Here is a 20,648-nt window from a genome sequence, read left to right as displayed (position 1 = left end):
TCTGTCCCATACCGCTTCCCTCCCCACACTTGCAAGCAATCTTATATGGGTTATATGTGTATGCAATTGTATATTCTTACAGAAATAGCTAGTCTCAGCTCTGGGACAAAAGTCATAATGGTAAGTGGGCTGGAAAACCAAATACGAGTGACCACTCTGGCTTCCGCTCCAAGGGAAGTCACTTCTGCCTTTTTGTAATTTCACAATATGTGTATGTGTGTTCAGGGTGATGATGTAAAAGAATTAGTGAGAGGCAACCAACTCTTGATCTGGGTGGGTACAAAAAGGAGATGGGGACACAGGCACACACCGCACAGTTGCTTGTAGAGCCAAGGAATTGGTGAAATATTCCTGGGATCCAGAAGCCATCTAACCTAGAGAGGAAAGTCCCAATGGCCAGTGGTGAGTATCCTGGAGGGGGAGGGATGAGGTTGGGGAAGATTAGGAGCAAAGGATTCCTCTTGTGAATCTTACTTGCACACCAAGCCCTTCTAGTCTCCACATCTGCTGGTCCAAGATCAATCTCTGCAAACAAGACTAAGGACTATTTCTTTGGAACTCAAGAAAATTCACTTTCTTCCCCCCTATTTTGATCTATTTTCATATATAAACTAATAAGTCCTAAAAGGAACAGGGCAAGAATTTTATTTTAACTGTCAGGATGGGGTAGGGACACACTAGTCTTTGGTCTCAAATCATTCTGAGGTCTCATCTCTCCCCTTATAGTTATAGATCCTTCCTAATGCTCTGTCCTTGTTGAGGAGACTCCTCTCGGTGTTGAATAGGGTATGTGAGTTGTGGGGTGACAGGCACAAAGATTAAGGGGACAAACTTTGAGAGTCCAGAGCATTGGGAAGACCTTGATTCCTCATGCTTTCATCATATATATAAAATGTCTCCTTGAATATAATGTGTGTGTGTGTGTGTGTGTGTGTATATATATATATTTTTTTAAATAGGGGGTCAGTTCACTGTCCCTCAGACTGTTGGAGGCCGGACTATAGTAAAAACAAAACTTCACACTCTGTCTCCGCCCCTCAGCCCATTTGCCATAACCCAGGGGGCCGCATCTGGCTCTGGGGCTGTAGTTTGAGAACCCCTGGTCTAACCTATTGTAAATGTGACCACATAACTAGAAGAGCAGTTCTATGCCTCAGTTTCTCCATTCTTTTAGGTAAAGAGGATCAGAAGAGGTAAGATTTTTTATTGTTTTTTTTTTCCAAATACATATAAAGAGAATTTTCAGCATTCATTTTGATAATTGTGTTCTAAAATTTTTCCCTCTCTCCATTATCTCCCCCCTCCCCAAGAAGCAAGCAATCTGATATAGGCAAACTGTACAATCTTTTTAAACATATTTCCATATTTGTTATATAGTGCAAGAAAAATCAGACCAAAAGGAAGAAAAACATGAAAAAGAAAAAGAAAAAAAAAACCGAAAAGTGAAAATATTATGCTTTGATCCATATTCTCCATAATTCTTTCTCTGGATACAGATGGCTCTTTCCATCCTGAGTCTATTGGAATTGCCTTGAATCACCTCATTGTTAAAAAGAGTCAATTCCATCCCAGTTGATCATCACATAATCTTCTTGTTATTAGTTATAATGATCTCCTGGTTCTTCTTACTTCACTTAGCATCAGTTCATGTAGGTCTTTCCAGGCTTTTCTGAACAGCATCATTTCTTACAGAACAATGATATTCCATAACTTATTCAGCCATTCCCCAACAGATGGGCATCCACTCAGTTTCTAGTTCCTTGCCACTACAAAAAGGGCTGCCACAAACATTTTTGAACACAGGGGTCCTTTCCCCTTTTTTATTAAGAGGTAAGCTTATATTTGTGTTGGAGGAAGATCACTTTAGTATCTGGACAGATAGGTGTGTAGTGGGGAACATCACACTTAGGATGTTTAGGAAATAAGAGGAGGTAGGGAAGAAGGTAGAAAGGCTGACGTTGAACTACTTTCCTCAATCATGATAATTGTTTCATGATCCCTCCCAGATCACAAAAACTCTAGGCATTCAAGTCGAAGAATCTATGGCTCCATCAACTCTCCATACCCACCAGGAATGTACCAAGAAATTCCAAGGTCAACTTACTTAAATGAGAAGATCCCAATTCCTGACGCGAAAATAGTAGGTTTCTGGGAGCCATTGGGCATTGTGATGGAGATGAGGGGATAGTACCATGTATTATGTAATTAAATGAAATCACTTAGGCACTTTTGCAATCTTCTGACCTGGCACATAGTAGCTACTTAATAAATGCTTATTGACTATAACTATTATGATATCCTGTCATCTAAGTCCCCAAATGGACAGAGCAAATCTTTCCTCCTTGTAGTTTCTTCTTTGGGATAAAAATCTTTAAGTCGAGGATTCTTAATATTTTTCAGTGCCTTAGACCTCTCTGACAGTCTCATAAAGTCTACTATCCCTTCTCAAGTTTTTAATGCATGAAATAAAATGCATAGAATTACAAGGAAAACCAAGTATAGCAAAATACCTTTATAAAATATATTATTTTGAAAATACAAGTTCAAGGACTCTAGGTTAAGAACCTTTGAAGTAATCCTATTCTTCCATCCTTGTCAGTGTGAGAACTAAGCTTCTGAGAGTGAAAGTTGGTCAAAGGTCACAGTGGGAGTTGTAGCTACTCCAAAACCCTTGTTCTTCCCACACAAAACTTCACTGAGGTTGGGTGACTCAAGGCTGCCCAGAGGGTGACTACTCCCATTATCTCCCACTTGTTCAGTATCTTCAGTGCTAGCTCTCCTCAGGGATCAGTTAAACCTGGGTTTTGCAGATGGCAGAAGAGGTTGAAGAGGAATAATTTTCATGCCTCGGTTTCCCCTACTGTTAGATGCTGGGAAGATGAATCTCATGATGAAAAGTCCAGAGAGTGTAAGGGAAGTAGATTATAGGAAATAGAGTAGGGATGTAAGGGGGCAGAGCATAACAAAACAATACCCCTGAGGGCAAACATTATCAGTTCCATTTTAGAGCCGGGCAGATTGAGGCTCAGAGAAATTAAAGCACCATCTGTGGAGGGGGAAAATAAGCAGGATCACACAGTTGGTGTCGGACATGATCCAGCATGTGCTTTCCATTGCATGAAAATGCCTCACTTGTAAGCGAAGTAAAACATAAACTGTAAAGCAACAGACAAGTGTGAGCTGCTATTAATAGCAGTAGTTTAGCAAGACAAGATGGAAAGGAAAAAATGGGAAACCCAAAAGATGCCCACTTCCTTTTGTGTAGTACTAATAGTACTAAGAGTCCAAGAAAATCTGCCTTGTCAGAACAGATGGGTTTTGTCCGAGTTACTCAGAAGTGATGGTCAGGGCAGGAAGCATGTGATACGGTCCACCAGTGATTCAGCAAATCTTACACCTATCCATGTTAATCCTCTGGCTCCCTTATTCTCCCCTTGCCAACCACATGCACAGTCACCCTAACGCTCTCTCCAGGATGCAGCTGGATTAATGGATAAAGTCAGGAAGGACCCGCTAATTGGGGCACGTGGGAGATACAGGAATAGGTGATTCCGTTCCCATCCACAAACACTTAAGAAACACCCACAGAACATCTTAGGCATTGGGGAGCCCTCGTTCTCATAGGACTAATAGTCTACTTGGAGAGGCAAGGACACTGTGGAAAGGAGTCCCACTATCAGACTTGCTGTAGGGGGAAAAGTGATGGTTTGCACTCACTCAGTCAACAAGTATTTATTAACTACTTGCTACATGGCCCAGAGGATGCAAAGAAAGGCAAAATCTGCCCAGTCCCTTGCCTTCGAGGATCTGGGAGTCTAGTGAATGCATTCTAATGTCTGTAGAACATCTGGTTATTAATATAACTTGACTTTTCATTATTGATTTTCTCTTGACATTAGCTTTGTCATCTGTAAAATGAGAGAAGTGGAATAAGGGGGTGGCTTTGATAGGTAATCTCTAAGCTCTCTCTTTGAAACCTCTTGTTCTTTCTGGAGAGTGGGGTGATGGAGGCCTGCCGTGTAGAGAGGGCAGGCCAGATGTAAGTAAGAGAACTCTTCTGGGGACTCGACCCCATCTTGGTTGGGAGAGCAGGGGTAGACAAGCAGACTGGCTGAGGGTGGGAGGAAGAAGAAGCTATTCTCTCACTCTTTTCCATCCCTTAGGGAAGATTCAGCTTCCGAAAGCTGTGGGCCTTCACAGGACCAGGATTCCTCATGAGCATAGCGTTCCTGGATCCTGGCAATATCGAATCCGACCTACAAGCTGGAGCCGCAGCCGGATTCAAAGTGAATGAGGGGAAGAGAAGGAATAGGGGTCACTCGGAGCGGGTTAAAGCTTCCTCCCAATCTCAACCATGGCTGACACTCCCGCTCCCATCCCCTGCTCCGGGGATAGCATGTACCCTCCAGGAGAGTCCTCTGAGGTAGTTTCCTACTTTTCCCCAGCAATCCAGTGGCTATAAAATGCAGGTATCCAGTGCAGAAGTCACGTGGACTGAGTTAGAAAAGGCATCTCTCCCCTCCACTTCCCGAACCCCCAGTACAGCCGGAAGGGGGACACGTTCTCAGCCTGGGGCCAGCTAACTTGTCCGGGTGGGGCCGTGTGCCACGGTGGTGGGGGGAAGGGAGTGGTTTCCTTGTTAGCTGAGACTCCTCTCTTGTTGTGTTCTCCTCAGCTGCTGTGGGTTCTATTCTGGGCCACCGCTCTGGGCTTACTGTGTCAGCGCCTGGCTGCCCGGCTTGGGGTGGTGACCGGCAAGGACCTGGCAGAGATCTGCCATCTCTATTACCCCAAGGTGAGGAGAGAATGGGGAGGCAGAGAATTGAAGGAGCCTCCAATTTTAGCCCCCAACAAGGCCATCTTGAAGTTAAAGACATGGACAGCTGGGTTTTGCTGTCAGCCCTGAAGTGTGTTAGAATCAGGAAGACCTGAATCTGAATTCAATCCTGGTAAAATCACTTCACCTAGACTTAAGTTTCCTTATCTGCGAAATGGGGATAATAGTAGCTCTTATCTGACAGAGTTAAGTACTACAAAAATGTCAGTTATTATTAAATGAGGAACCTGAATTTCAAGGACTGAAAGGGACTATCCCAGAATAGAAAGGGATCGGACCCTGTTGGTAGAGGGATGTGAAAGTAGAAAACAAACAAACAGGAACGTAACTGTTTTGTCCAGGAAGATAACTGTTCTATGACAGAGCTTTGCTTGGGGCCCATATCCTGCACCCCCTAAGATATTTTCTAGACTATTTGTCCCCCTTTTTCATCGTTCTGCTTCTCTACTCCCCCAGCCCCATTGCCTCTCTTCTTCCATACCCCCTATATGTCTTGACCTTGTGTCACTTTATTTCTCCTAGGAATGAGCAAATATGCTAATTCACACTAGACTGTTAAAGACTTACTGGATTCTATCTTTTCAAGAGTAAGCCTGAGCCAAAGATACAGCCTGAATTTCCCTTAAGCCAGACCCCTCAAGGAATAACAGAGGAAAGAGCTGCTTAAGCACATTCTTTCCAAATCCCTACTTACATCATTTTTTCTCTGTAAGAGGACGCTTATAGACATGGGGGGACAAACGGAGAAACAGAGCTCCCCAGAGCTAGAAGACGGACAGGGGCAATGGAGGGCACCCTGTCTGGTGGAAGAGCCCCCTCTGAGTCCTCTTTCCCTCCAGGTGCCCCGGATCCTGCTCTGGCTGGTCATGGAAATGGCAATCATTGGTTCGGACATGCAGGAGGTCATTGGCACAGCCATCGCCTTCAGCCTGCTCTCTGCTAGGAGGTAGTGACCCCAGCGTGTCTTGTGAAATATCAGGGTTCCATTCGGTGGAAAGAACCAGGCTCTCAGAACCAGAAAAGACTTGGGTTTCCCTCTGTCCTCTGATAGTCATTCAGTGGGCAATATTGGACAAATCACTTTCATTCTCTTCTCAGTTAAATGGGGGTAAGGAGGTCACTGCATTGCCTAGCCCATAAAGCATGTGAGCAAGCTCCTTGAGGGCAGGCAGTGTCTTGAATTCATTTGATCCCCAGTTTAGCATGGTAAGGGGCAGAGTAAGTGCTAAATGAGTGATGTACGTATTTATCTACCTATCTACCTCTATCCATCCACCACCTATCTATCTAGCATCTCTCTACCTAACCATTTATCCATCCACCCAATATCTTCTATTTATCCATCCACCCATCATTTACCTATCCATCTATCCACCCATCATCTATTTATTCATCCTTCATCTACTATCCATCCATCCATCTACCATCTCTCTATTCATCTATGAGCTACCCAACCATCTATCCAGCGTGTGTATATATATATTCACTAGAAAGGGAAATGAAAGCCTTGGTAATTACAAGTTTATAACTATAGAATGATAGGATTGAAAACCAGAATGGGCCTTATCTTTACAGATCAGAAAACTGAGGCCTGAAGGTTAATTAAATGACTTGCCCAAAGATTCAAATCCAGATTCTTTGACTCAAGGTTTATCCCACTGCAGTTCATCACATAAGGCTTTAATTATTTCTCTAAGCTTCCTTATCTCATTTGATCTTTCTAACAACTTGGTGAGAGTGGGTAGGAGTTATTATCTTAATTTGACAAATGAGGAAACAGGCACAGGAAGATTAAGTGAGTTGACACCCTCAGTCCCCAACTCCTCAGCCTTAATTCCTATGACCTGCATTCCACCACAGTGATGCAAGGAGGCCATGTACGGAATCCTCCCGTCAATCACAGCTTCCATTTCTACCATCAAAGTCCAGGAAATTCCTCAGTCTGATCATTGTGTCCTATCATCCATTTCCTTCCTGTTCCCTTCTAACCCTACTCGTAGCTCTCATTAGGACCTTGAATCCCTCCATTTTTCTGGATTCTCACCCCTGCTCAGATTTCATTTTCCTCATTTTCCCATCTCAGCTTTAAGGCTCACCAGCTCAGCTCTTCTTTCTTAAATCCCACCAGGTTCTGGTGCCATTCAAGCCTTATTCCTCATCCAACATGTTTGCTCTTGTTGATGTATTGCTGAATGGCTCAACCAGATTGACTGGATGCCCTACAAGTTAATGTCTCTAATTTCAACTGGGTTCTAACCCAGATCTAACAGAAATGTTTTAGCTTTTCCTAAGCAGTTAAAACTGGGGACTGTATCAGGACAAAGAAAGAAAAGCAAAAACACAGTTCCTGCCTTCAAAGAGCTCCTATTCTAATGGAAAACAACAGAAGGATCAACAATCTTAAGGAGAGGAGGGACTTTTATAGCCTTTAGATGGATAGAGCATTTTAAAAAGTGCTTGCTGCAGGAAAGGTATTGTGCTGAGTGCTGGGGATAGAAATACAAAACAGTACCTGCCCTCAAGGAAGTTGCCTTCTTCTGAGAGAAAATGACACAGAAAGGAAGGGGAGTTGGAAAGGGCAGGTAGGGATGCTCATGGTGTGGAAATAGGGTAGGGTTAAGGGAATTAGGGAAGCGTGGTTAGGAGTAAGATAAGGTAAAACTCACCCATCAAAGTCCAGCATCCCAGGGCAGAGTTGGAGGTCCCAGTGAGAGAATGATAGCCAGGAGACCAATATGGTAGGGAGACAGCAAAGTTGTTCTACTCCTCCGAGTCTGTAATCTACTCTTCAGAGACTATTCCTAACCTCTCCTTTCTTCCCCCAATCACAGCCCTTTCAGCTGAGAACTTCATCCCTATTTTATTGAAAAATGGAGACTATTTTTTAAGCTTCCCTTCTGGAAAGTTCAAACTGACATCGCTCCCTGACTTCTCCTTCTTGACTCCAATTTCTGACACACACACAAAAATGTGTCATGGCAAGCCTGTCTGCATGTATGTTCTGTGGATCTCACCTTCTCCCATCTCCAACAGATTGCCTGCATTATTCACTCCCCACCCCTTCTTTAATCTTTAATCTTTATCTCTTGGTCCCTTTCCTGCTACTTACAAACATGGGTGTTCCTTAAGAGCAGAGATTATATATTTTTTTCTCTTCTTATTTCTTTTACACTTATTAAGTAATAAATTTATTTAATAAATGCTTAATAAATGCTTGTTAAATGAGTGAGTGAGCCAAGCTTCACAGCTAAATAGTAATGGAGATGAAACTGCAGGCTATGTCCTCCTCTCTTTTGACTCTATTTCTAATCAAATTAACTATTTTTTTTTCATAAAACTAACCCTTAGTTTTATTTATTAGTTCAATAGTTTTCTTAGTTTCAATTTTATTAATCTCTCCTTTGAATTTCAGAATGTCTAATTTGGTATTTAATTGGAAGTTTTTAATTTGTTCTTTTTCTGGCTTTTTTTAGTTGTATGTCCAATTCATTGATCTCTTCTTCCTCTATTTTATTCATGTCACTATTTAGAGATATAAAATTTCCCCTAAAAACTGTTTTGGCTGCATCCCATAGGTTTTGGTATGTTGTCTCATTATTGTCATTCTCTTGAATGAAATTGTGGATTGTTCCTATGATTTGTTGTTTGACCCACTCATTTTTTTTTAGAATTAGATTATTTAATTTCCAATTGGTTTTTAGTTTATCTTTCCCTGCCCCTTTATTGAGTGTAATTTTCATTGTATTGTGATCCGAAAAGGAAGCAGTTACTATTTCTGCCTTTCTGTCTTGATTTGAGATTTTTAACCCCCAATACACATACAGGTGCCATATACTTCTGAGAAAAGGGTGTAGTCCTTTCCGTACCTTTTCAATTTTCTCCAGAAATCTAACATATCTAAGTTTTTGAGGATTCTGTTAACCTCCCCAGTTTCTTTCTTGTTTATTTTGTGGTTAGATTTTCTGATTTTGAGAGGGAAAGATTGAGGTTCCCCCTGATATAATTTTGCTATTTCTTCCTGTAACTGGCTTAAAATCTTCTTTAGGAATCTGCCTGCTCTACCACTTGTTGCGTATACATTTAGTATTGTTACTACTTCATTGTTCATAATACCCTTTATCCAGATGTATTTTCCTGCCTTATCTCTTTTAATAAGATCTATTTTTACTTTTGCTTTATTTGAGATCAGAATTGCTACCCTTGCTTTTTTTTCCCCCCTGAGGCATTTGGGGTTAAATGACTTGCCCAGGGTCACACAGCTAGGAAGTATTAAGTGTCTGAGACCAGACTTGAACTCAAGTCCTCCTGACTTCAGAGCTAGTGCTCTATTCACTGCACTACCAAGCTGCTCCCCTTTTCCCACCCCATTTTTTAAAAAAACTTCAGCTAAAGCATAATAAATTCTGTTCCAGCCTTTTACCTTTTACCTCTGTCAAATGTGTCTGACTGTATTTCTTTGTGGCATTTCTCTTGTTCTCCATCATGTACCCTTAAGAAGCCCAGGGGCCCACATTCTCCAGTTCTAAGGGAGACTGGGTCCCATATCTGGTCAGGACTCAGTCCTGCAACTGACACCCATCTGGTTGCAGGATTCCCCTCTGGGGTGGTGTGCTCATCACCATCGTTGATACCCTGTTCTTCCTCTTCCTGGATAATTACGGTGAGTTCTTGGATACTGGAGGACAGCTAAGACTATCAGAGCCAGACAAAAGCTTCCCTGTCCAAGTAGTAATAGGGGAGGGGGGAAAGCCACACAATTTTCCCAGGTTACACAGATCTTGGATTTATTTGCCATTGCTGAGGCTTTTTTTTAATGTTCTAGATGCTCTCTGTGTGAGATGTTCTAGATCCCCTCTAATAATATTCATGATGCTATGAGTTTATGACTTAAACTACAATTTCTATGAAAAAACCCTACCTGAAACTTCTCCATAGGAAGGGTAGGGGACACAAGACCAGAAAGTTGTAGAGTTTAATGGCCTAGAGACTTCTAAATGGAAGAGACTGTTGTCTGGGAATGGAGATGCCCCAGCACAGGGTGACGTCTTCAATGTCTCTTTCTCTTCTCCCCTTCTTTCCCCAAGGTCTGAGGAAGTTGGAAGCCTTCTTTGGCTTCCTCATCACCATCATGGCTCTGACCTTTGGCTTCGAGGTAAGATACAGGCAGATGCCAGCCTCCTCAATGCCCCTGAACTCCGAGACTGTGATTCTCCACCTCCCCATACGTGGAAGGGCACGAGAGGGTACTAGAAAGGCTATCCATGTTCAAATTCTGGGTCTGGAACTAAAAAACTTTATGACTCAAATATAAATCAGTTTTCCCTTTAAGCTTCCTTTCTTCCTCTATAAAAGGACAGAGTTGAGCCAGATGAGGGCCCTTCCACTTCTAAATCTCAGTCTACAAGCTGGTGGGGAGGGGCAGGTACCACCCCAGAGCTGAGGGGAGGACTCCTGGTGATGTGGCCCTTCTTCCTTATCCCCCCCAGTACGTGGTAGCGAAGCCAGACCAAGGGGCACTGCTCAAGGGACTCTTTCTGCCCTCCTGCTCAGGCTGCGGTCAGTCTGAGCTCCTGCAAGCAGTGGGCATTGTGGGAGCCATCATCATGCCCCACAACATTTACTTACACTCTGCTCTGGTCAAGGTGAGAGCCATGAGGGAAGGAGGGAAGGAAAGGGTGGAAGGTGAGGGTGGGACTCTGGGAGGAACTGGGCCCCATCCTTCGCCTTGTCCTATGCCTTCATCTCTCGCTTCCTGTGCCTTCAGTACCTAAGAACCGACTGATACCTTTGGACTCCTAGATGGAGACAGAGTTAAGGAGCTAGGAGGATGCAGCTCAGGGGTTCTCTGAGGAGCAGAGTCCTCCCTCCCTTCCTTCCTCACTGAAAGCCTTCCCTGTCCTATTCCCAGTCCAGAGGGATTCGGCGTTCCCAAAGGCAGGAAGTCCAAGAAGCCAACATGTACTTCCTGATAGAGGCTTCCATCGCTCTGTTCATCTCCTTCCTCATCAATCTGTTTGTCATGGCCGTCTTCGGCCAGGCCTTCTACCAACAAACCAACCAGACTGTGGTGAGCAATCCTGGGAACCCATCCCACAGCCACGTTCTGGGCTTGCGGGCTCACTAGGTTTCACTACCCCCCTGCACTCAAAGCCTTTCGCTCTTTGGTTGGGCTCGGGTATCGGTTTCTCCACCAAGTCTCATTCCACAAATAATACCGGATTTGTCCTGGAGCCTGCTGAGTCTGCACAGCACATAGGAGGGCACGCACCCGGGCTGAGCCAGACAAGCCTTTTCTCCAGTTTAGAATACGGGAGTTGGGTCGGGCGGTCCCTACCTCTGAGGATACGGGGTAGACTCTTTATATGTCTTTGTCTCCATGCCCACAGCATGACGTGTGCGCCAACGGGAGTCTCCCTTTTTATACCTCATTTCTCAAGGACGACCAGCCAGTGACTGCAGACATTTACCAGGGGGTAAGCTGAGGAAGGACCCTCCCTTCCCATTCCCTCAGCCTGAGTTCTCCCAGGGCTAGGCAGGAACTCCTGACTTGAATGGGTCCATTCCAGAGTTCAGTTACTTAGACTTTGAGGGGGGCTGGGAAGATTTATTTGATTTCTCCCTGGACCAGTGCATAAAACTGGGTGATATTCTGCTTGAGAGTAGGGTCCCTAGTTACCCACCTACCTCCTGGCCCTGAGGAAGGGATCACTGAGTCTGGACAGACCGGCTTCCCCAGCAGCCCTTCTCCTTTAGGGCGTGATTCTTGGCTGCTTCTTCGGTCCCGCTGTGCTCTACATCTGGGCTGTGGGCATCCTGGCAGCCGGCCAGAGCTCCACCATGACGGGCACCTATGCGGGGCAGTTTGTGATGGAGGTGTGTGAGCTCCCAAAGAGGAAATGGGGGCCACTAGGGGTGGGCGTGGCCAGAGGGGAGAGGTTTTGTAGGAGGATGGGGGGTTGGATCTCGACTGCTGGGAGTCTGGAAGGAGTAGATACCTGCATCCCTCATCAAGAAGAGTGGGCAATATTCTCACCTGGAGGCAGGCTGGTCCCTCCTAGAGTCCCCTTACCACTTCTCTACCTCTGGGCTGAGGCTCCATCGTATAGTCGGCCAGAGAATGTCAGAGCTGGGAAGACCCTTAGAGACCACGTAGATTCTAATCTAAACCTCCCAGGGCTTCCTGAAGCTCCGCTGGTCCCGTTTTGCCCGAGTTCTTTTCACCCGTTCCTGTGCCATCCTCCCCACCATCCTGGTGGCCATCTTCAGGGATGTTCAAGACCTGTCTGGTTTGAATGACTTGCTGAATGTGCTACAGAGCCTGCTGGTAAGAGATGCTTGCTCATGGAAGGGGAGGGGGCCATCCCCTTCTTGCCCCCCTCTGCCCTCCCCTGACTCCCTCCCTCAGTGGACAGGCAAAAGCAGAAAAAGGCTCATTCCCAGAGTCCTCAGCCCCGCTCTTCACCTCCTGCCCTCCCTCCCTGCTCACCCTTCCCCCTCTCTCCCTCAGCTCCCCTTCGCCGTGCTTCCCATCCTCACCTTCACCAGTATGCCCGCCGTCATGCGGGAGTTCACCAACGGCTTGTAAGTGCTATCGGGACTCCAGTAATAAGTATAATAACTACCATCTCAGCAGCACAGTGAGGTTTACCAAGCACTTTTCATATCATTTCTCTTGGTCTTTACAACATCTCAGAGAGGGAAGTGAGAATATTATCCCCATTTTACAGAAGAGGAAACTAAAACTGGGGGGTCACTCAGGGTCACAAAGCTCCTAAATGGGTAAGATGGCTTCCTGACGCTCCATCTGCTCGCTCTGACCAGATGGCCCGGCTCCTGCCCCACCCCGGGCTCAGAGACCCCACACATCTCCCGGATACAGGAAATACCAGACAAAATCACCTAGCCAGAGGCCATTCTCCGCCTAATTAAACAGGCCCTCGGGTGACTGGGGCCGGGAGAAGAATGTTCCGGCCAGCCCAAGCCCTAGTCAGGGTGAGGCTCCGGGCCTGGGGAGGAGAGGTGAGGAGCACTAACTGCATGCGGGGGATCTCTCGGGTTTCTCCCAGGATATGCAAAATCATCACGTTCCTCCTCGTGGGGCTGGTGTGCAGCATCAACGCCTACTTCGGGATCACTTATCTGCAGGGGCTTCCCGATCCCGCCTACTACGGGCTGGTGGCCGCGCTGGCCGCGCTCTACTGGGCTCTCTTCTTCTACCTGGTGACGTGGAAGGGGCGGCCTGGGAGGCGGGGAGGGGGGAAGGAGGGATGAGCTCCCGGGGCAAGGATTTAGAGGGGGCTCCCTGATTCGGGTAAGCGGCCCACGGTGGTCCCAGTCAGTCAACAAGCATTTATTAAACACCCACTACCGTGTTGAACAAAGTATAAATATTATTTAATTAATTCTTATAATATTAATAATAGAAATGGTGTATAATTGTTAATTTAAATTATTGATTATATTATTTATACAAAATAAATAATAATAATAATAATATTGTGCCAGGGGAGTGCTTTACAAAGAAATGCCAAAGCAACCCTTTCCCTCTCGGAACAAATAAATCATACACAAAATAATCTCGAGGGAAGGGACTAGAGTCCGGGAGGAGGACACGAGAAGTATCAGAGCAGTGAGGGGGAGGGGCCCGCCTCGAAATTCTGATTTCCTCGCACTTCTTCCCAAACCTAGACGTGGACCTGCTGTATCGCCCATGGGGCTGCTGTCCTACTGCATCCTTCTCACCGGCATTTTCTCTACGGACTCCCACAAGAGGAGGAGGGGAGTCCCGCCAGCTGAGACCCTGGGGCCTGGGGTGGGGGAGGAGGGTTCCGCCGGCTGAGACCCTGGGGCCTGGGGTGGGGGAGGGAGGGTTCCGCCGGCTGAGACCCTGGGACCTGGGGTGGGGGAGGGAGGGTTCCGCCAGCCGAGACCCTGGGGCCTGGGGCCTGGGGAGGGGGAGTCCCGCCGGCTGAGACCCTGGGGCGTGGGGTGGGGGAGGGAGGGTTCGGCCGGCTGAGACCCTGGGGCCTGGGGTGGGGGAGGGGGAGTCCCGCTGGCTGAGACCCTGGGGCCTGGGGCCTGGGGAGGGGGAGTCCCGCCGGCTGAGACTCTGGGGCCTGGGGCCTGGGGAGGGGGAGTCCCGCCAGCTGAGACCCTGGGGCCTGGGGTGGGGGAGGGGGAGTCCCGCCGGCTGAGACCCTGGGGCCTGGGGCCTGGGGAGGGGGAGTCCCGCCGGCTGAGACCCAGGGGCCTGGGGAGTCCCTTCCGCCCAGATGCTGCTCCCTCACACGAGCTCGGGTTAGCCCGGGGGTCGAGCCTTAAGAGGGGACGGGACGGCTCCAGGGTCCTGGGACCTTCGCCTTTGAACTTCAGAACCGAGTGAGAGGATGGGCAGCGAGAGTGAAGTCTGGACGAGGAAGGGAGGACTCCCCCAAACTCTCCCATCCCCGGGCTTGGCTTCTGCCCGCACTTCGGAGGGGGCGGGCCCCGGGCGCCCCTCCCCTCCGCCCCGTGCCCATTTTCCGGGCGGGAACAGTTCCTGCTCCCGCCGCTCGCGAGCCCGTGCCTTCCGGGCCCGGCTCATTTGTCATCTCCCCGGGGAAGGCCAGACGTCCGCAACTCCCACGCCTCGCTCATTAGAGGCGACCCACAAGTCCCTCACGGCGGCTCCCTCCGGGGCAGGAAAGTCCCCAACTTGGGGCGTTCTCCCAGGAGCCACCGCGAGGTCAGCGAGGTCTCGGGGCGCTCCGAGCGCAGGCCTGGGAGAGGGGGCGCCTCACCGCTCCTTCTACCGAACGTGGGAGGTCCGGGGAAGCCCCAGGGACTGGGAGGGCTCCCCCTCCCTTCGCTACGCCCAGAGCCCGAGTGGCTCTTTCCCGACGCTCCCTGAGCGGTTTCAAGGCTCCCCCAGCTCCCTCCTCCCTCTCTGCCTCCCGCCTCCACTCGCAGAAGTCGGGAAAACGGGCCAGGGGTGGGGAGGGGAAACGTGGGCTGGGGTGGCTGCATTCCCGGGCCCGGGGCTCGCTGGAGACTGGGGTGCATAAGGGATGGGGCGCCCGGACGGCCCCGCTCCCAAGAATTCCCTAGTCCGGCTGTCCGGACCCGCTCCGGGGCTGGGGCGCTTGTTTTTGAGAAGAATTTCCTCTTTCTTAAAAGGGCGAGCGCTCAGGTGGGGCCCGCAGTTAGGAGAGACGGGGCGTGGCGTAGGGAGGGGCGGGGCGGGGACCCAGCCCTAAGGCCGGATGATTGACACCCCTTCCCCCCTACACTCTGAGAGTTCCTTCCCCCAATAAATCGCCACCACACCTTCAGTCCGGGAGAACTTTTACGCCAGCCGTCGGACACCTAGTTATCTCCCAGGCCTCCCCTGGAGAAGCCACGAGCGCGCTTAAGGGAAAGATCAGGGCCCCAAACCCCAAGCGCCTCTCTCCGAGCTGTGCCGAGAAAGCGCGAGCCAGGAAGGACCCGAGTTCAAATTCGGCCCATTTCCTAACTACTTGGCAAGTCACTCAATCTCTGCCTGCCTCAGTTGCCCCAAGTATAAAATGGGGATAACAGCATGTCTCTTAAAATGGTGAGAACCAAATGCGGTACGATGTGCAAAGAGAAAGCACCTCGTAGGCGCTAAATAAATGCTCGTTCCATCTGACAGTTCTGTGATGATTTCCTGTAAAATAGTATTAGGCCCTTTTTTTCATCATGTTTTTCCGGAAGTCCGATAATCCTCAGATTATTTCTCCTAGATTTATTTTCCATGTCTGTTGTTTTTCCAAGTAGACATTTACCGTTTCTTTCTAATTTTTCATTTTTTTGGTTTTGCTTGGCTGATGACCACCTTAATTAAAATGTAAGCGCCTCGGTCCACATCACTGCAATCGTCACCTCATCCCCCTATGCATCCTCGGCGTGGCCGCATCCCTCCTCCTAAACTCCCGAAGCTTCTGTGGCTCCCTACTGCCAGCAGCACAGGATCCAAGCTTTTCCGTTTGCTGTGTAAATCCTGTAAATCCGCCTCCGACGCTGCCCAAATTTATCTCCTATTTCTCCCCTTCACACATTTAAATTCCAGGCAAACTGGCGGCCTGGTTCTTCTTGTAATTCAGCATTCCAGCTTCACTCTGCACAGTCTGTCACCCCACCCCTTGCCCAGATTGCCCTCCCTCCTCACCTCGATCTGAGTCCTTAACTTTGAGGCAAAACTCTTGCCAGTTCCTTTAAGAAGTCTTCCCTGATGCTGAATTGTTAATTGTCCTTTCTTCTCAAGTTTATATATTTGCCTCCCAAAACGATGCAAATTCCTTTTTCAAGGCAAAGACCAATTTTATTTTGCCTTCACAGTCTCAACGATCTAGCAGAGTGGGTCTGGTGCAGAGGCAATAAATTAGGACAAGCAAAAATTTATTTTTTCAACAAGGAAATGAATTAAAACAGGGAAACTGAGGCACTTGACGGCAGATTTAGCTGGGGGGTCAGAGGGGGGAGCCAAGAAGCCTGATATTCACTCCACTTGGGGGCTCCTAGCTAAAGATCTAATCTGTAGGATGCTACGTGGGGGAAGGGGAGGGAGTGGGGGAGGTGGTGGAAGGAAAGAGTTCTCTGGAACTGTCCACTTGGGGATTGATCTTTTTGCCAAGGTTACCAGAATTTTACTCTGCAGTAAAAGAGGTAGCTCATATTTGGAAGGCCCGTAAAGGTTTTTAAACATGCATTTAAAAATTCAATTCTCACAAAATTCTGTAAGGCAGATGCTATTTTTATTTCCCTCCTCCTCCCAATTTTGCAAAGGAGAAAACAGGCTTAAAATGGTGGTGACTTGTGTAGGGTTGGTTACACTGATAGTAACTATGGAAGGATTCCAGCTCTGTTCTTCCAGATGCCAAGGCCAGCAGTCTAGCCACTGGGCCAGAATGACGGAGGGCCTCCCCAAAGCAAGGAAGGCCACCAGCTGGCTTGACTTGGAAGCTTCCCTCAGTTTCCTTCCTTCACACCGGCCCCCTCCCCAGCCCCAAATCCATTCCAGTCACTGGAGACCAGATGGAATCAATTTTTAAATTTGTTTAAATCTAAATAAAAATAAAATAATCAAAACAGAAAATTAAAAAAAGACAGCCCTCACCAAATCAGCACTAAACAGTTTTCAGGTAAGGAGGAAGTTTTATCTATTATATTACTTCTTACTCACAATTTCCTTCCTTTAATCAACCTGTAACTTTTTTAGCAGCAGAGGGAAGATTCCTACAGCTCCTGTTATTCAATAGGGTTAGATTTAAAGTGAGGAAAGATTTAATAGAATTGGATTTGAAGTAAAGGAGACTTAAAGGAAAGCGCCCGAACAGGGACTTGAACCCTGGACCCTCAGATTAAAAGTCTGATGCTCTACCGACTGAGCTATCCGGGCTCTGTGAGTGCTGGGATCTCTCGGTTTCTCTTTACATTTGATCCCCTGGGGATTCTAAGAGAACTCCGCCCTTTCCCCTCCCCCTTCCACATTTAGAGCGCTTAAGGTTCTGGAGAGAAAGGGAGCTAGGGAGAGACTCTGACGCATACTTGGCAAGGCTCTTGCTCCCCGAGATTATATGTTTCAGAGAAGATGCCAGACTGCTTCGCTAGAAGGAGTTTTTTCAGCTAAAAATGCCTTATTCCAAGGAAATCACGTGGCCAGTCTTATCTATCACTAAGGCTTACAAAGCGCTTTCCTTAACATCCAAGGGACCTAAACAAGTCTTTGTAATCCACGTCCTCAAATACAAGCCCTAAATAGAACCCAGAATCATCAAAAGTCGTGATTTCCCTCTCCCAGATCCATCAGGGGGACTGAAAAGGGGAGAAAAAGATGGATTTGGAACATAAATCATTCAGGGCGCCACCCAGCGGCCCGTAGCAATTGCACGGGGGTTAGTAATTCTGTCTCTTCCCTGGCCCCTGATGGGGAATGTCACTGCCCCTCAGACTTCACCTTCTCAGAAATGTAGAACCGAAAAGAATAGCAGACTAGTCCAGCTCTGACCTGGACCCCCACGAGTACAGGGCTAATCTCTGCTTGAACCCGTTTGGGCATGGGGAACATTCTACCTTCAACTCATTTGACAAATAAATGTCATGTCCTTAGCTTATTCTTCCTAAATCAACACAATTACTGACTCCATCTCCAAGGCCAGTGAAGCGAAAAAAGCCTTTTTTGGAGTATTTGGAATAAAAACATATGGATTTGAAACTCAACACTGCTACCAATCGAATGGACATTTAAAAAAATTTTTTATTTTTAAAACATATGCACGGATAATTTGACACTGACCCTTGCACAGCCTTGTGTTTCAGATTTTCCCTTTCTTTCCTCTCCCATTCCCTAGTGGCAAGCAATTCAATATACGCTAAACATGTTAAAAGACATGTTAAATCCAACATGTGTAAACATATTTATACAATTCTCTTGCTGCACAAGAGAACTCAGATTTTTGAAAAAGAAGGTAAATGAGTAGGAAAACAAGATGCAAGGGAGCAACGACAAAAAGAGTGAGAATGTTATGTTGTGATCCACACTCGGTTTCCACAGTTCTCTCTCGGGGTGTAGGTGGCTCTTTTCATCACAAGATCATTGGAAGCGATATGAATCATCTCATTGTTGAAAAGAGACACATTCATCAGAATTGATCTCCTATAATATTGATGTTGTCGGGGACAATGATCTCCTGGTTCTGCTCATTTCACTCAGCATCAGTTCCTATAAGTCTCTCCAGGCCTTTCTGAAATCATCCTGCTGATCGTTTCTTACAGAACAATAATATTCCATAACATTCATATACCACAATTTATTCAGCCATTCTCCAATTGATGGGCATCCCCGTAGTTTCCAGTTTCTTCCAGTTTCATCCACTACAAAGAGCGCTGCCACAAACATTTTGGCACATATAGGTCCCTTTCCCTTCTTTAAGATCTCTTTGGGATATAAGCCCAGAAGTAACACTGCTGGGACAAAGGGTATGCACAGTTGGATAACTTTTTGAACACATTGAATGGACACATTTCAGTGGTGGTCCCTTTTAACTCTGACGTTACGGCTGCCTTGCTGGTGTCTCTGTGACCTGGGAGGTTAGATTCTCTGCTGCAATATAAACACACACAAGGGAAGAATCTTCCTTGATCTCCCCCATAAATCTCCTCCACCCCATACCTGGGAGTTTCCTCCAAGGCAAATGTGCCAGGTAAGCCACATAGCAAATGCCTCCGGAGATCAAAGCAGAGAAGAAAGTCCCCAGGGAGTAAGGACCCCTCCCCCCAAAAAAACCCAAACAAACAAACAAAAAACTTGAAATCTGGGATAGCTAAGAAGTTCAGTGGATAGTATATTCACCCTAAAGCCAGGTAGATTCCTCTTTTAGAGTTCAAATCCAGCCTCAGACACTTACTAGCTGTGTGACCTTGGGCAACTCATTTAACTATTTGCCTTTGTTTTCCTTATCTGTAAGATGAGCCAGAGAAGGAAATGCAAGCCACTCTAGACTCTTCTTTTCTGTTTTTTTTTTTAATTTTTCTTTTCTTTTTTTATTTTATAATTATAATTTTTTTGACAGTACATATGCATGGGTAATTTTTTACAACATTATCCCTTGCACTCACTTCTGTTCCCTCTTTCCCCCCTTCCCTCCACCCCCTCCCCTAGATGGCAGGCAGTCCCATACACGTTAAATATGTTACAGTATATCCTAGATACAATATAAGTGTGTAGAACCGAATTTCTTGTTGCACAGGAAGAATTGGATTCAGAAGGTAAAAAACCTGGGAAGAAAAACAAAAAGGCAAGCAGTTTACACTCATTTCCCAGTGCTCCTTCTCTGGGTATAGCTGATTCTGTCCATCATGGATCAACTCTAGACTCTTTTCGAAGAAAATCCCAAAAAGAGTCACAAGGAATCAGACACAACCGGAAAAAATCGCCTCAACAAAAAGATGCAAAACCACACTGCACAAGACATAGAAACAATGGGGAGGGGGGCGTTAGGGGGGTCATGGGGCAATATGGGGTTTGAGGCTGACTCAAATCTGAACACACTGCAGTCGGTATTGTAGACACTGGTCGGCAGTGTTGTGAAGGTGAGTTATTAATTTACTGTTATCATTGATTATTATTAATTTTTTCTTGGAAGTCAGGAAGGCCCCGGATGCTCCATGCCGGTGATACCGGCAGTATTAATGCTGCCATTAATAACTCCTGTATTATATTTTATGAATTCTATTAATTTTATTCTTTTAAAAAAAAACAACTTTTAAGTTTTTGGAGTTTCGAACTCCTTCCCTCCAGCTCCACTCCCTGAGATGGGTAGCAACAATGTGTGTAACATGGTGAATCAATATGCAGCTTAATGGATCATATGGCTTAAGGGTCTGCTGTATCTGGGCCTCGGTCGTCCTGCGAGGAAGCTGGAAAAGATTTCAGACGATTTGGAGATTCCTTAGGCAGGGGGATTCCTGGACTCACTAAAACGAGAAAAATTAGGCTCCAATCTCAATTAATAAATTTAAATTTAACAGTTTTAAATTTAGGCCAATCCGGGCCTCAGTTTCCTTATCAGGAAAATGGAATAACAATACCTGCCGGAGGCAGGGGAGGAGTTTCAGTGAAGAGGAATGCTGCGCAAACCGAAAAAAAAAAAAAAAAAAAAAAAAAAAAAAGCCAGCCTTGCTTAAGATTCCGTATTATGGACCCAGCCCGAGCTGGTGGAGTTGGATTCGAAAGAGCTACAAATAATTCTTGAATAGGTTTTTTTCTGTCCCGGATGGAACTACCTCCCCAAAAGAGGGAGGAAGCGTGAGT

At 46.6% G+C, this 20,648-nt stretch overlaps 1 protein-coding gene and 1 non-coding gene across 3 annotated transcripts; one reads left to right on the top strand and one right to left on the bottom strand.

Annotated features, from left to right (window-relative positions):
- Nucleotides 1-244: 244 nt before the first annotated feature.
- SLC11A1 (solute carrier family 11 member 1) lies at nt 245-15,485 on the top strand. 2 transcript variants are annotated; one of them, XM_074298728.1, is made up of 16 exons: nt 247-402; nt 2,007-2,140; nt 4,164-4,286; nt 4,676-4,795; nt 5,677-5,783; nt 9,427-9,497; nt 9,922-9,989; nt 10,324-10,479; nt 10,746-10,904; nt 11,224-11,310; nt 11,591-11,710; nt 12,012-12,161; nt 12,345-12,418; nt 12,904-13,057; nt 13,526-13,687; nt 13,776-15,485. In XM_074298728.1, exons 1-15 carry the CDS (start codon nt 393-395, stop codon nt 13,631-13,633), a joined length of 1,641 nt encoding a protein of 546 aa, XP_074154829.1. In that variant the 5' UTR covers nt 247-392; the 3' UTR covers nt 13,634-13,687; nt 13,776-15,485. The 2 variants fall into 2 exon arrangements, with proteins under 2 accessions (XP_074154828.1, XP_074154829.1); XM_074298727.1 differs by lacking the exon at nt 12,345-12,418 and having other exon boundaries at nt 245-402; nt 13,526-15,485.
- Nucleotides 15,486-17,161: 1,676 nt separating this feature from the next.
- On the bottom strand, nt 17,162-17,234 carry TRNAK-UUU (transfer RNA lysine (anticodon UUU)). The gene has a single exon. It is a non-coding gene; the product is annotated as a tRNA-Lys (tRNA).
- Between the last annotated feature and the right edge of the window lie 3,414 nt (nt 17,235-20,648).

The sequence above is a fragment of the Sminthopsis crassicaudata genome, chromosome 3 (assembly GCF_048593235.1).
Source record: "Sminthopsis crassicaudata isolate SCR6 chromosome 3, ASM4859323v1, whole genome shotgun sequence".
Classification (NCBI taxonomy): domain Eukaryota; kingdom Metazoa; phylum Chordata; class Mammalia; order Dasyuromorphia; family Dasyuridae; genus Sminthopsis; species Sminthopsis crassicaudata.
Note: the sequence above shows the minus strand (reverse complement) of the source record. Positions and strands in the feature narration are given on the sequence as shown.

What these genes read in the sequence shown, in the direction of transcription:
- SLC11A1 (XM_074298727.1), top strand. An exon ending in CAATTCCTGACGCGAAAATA is followed by an intron (nt 2,141 to 4,163) that starts GTAGGTTTCTGG and finishes TCCATCCCTTAG; the next exon opens with GGAAGATTCAGCTTCCGAAA. An exon ending in CCTCTTCCTGGATAATTACG is followed by an intron (nt 9,498 to 9,921) that starts GTGAGTTCTTGG and finishes TCTTTCCCCAAG; the next exon opens with GTCTGAGGAAGTTGGAAGCC.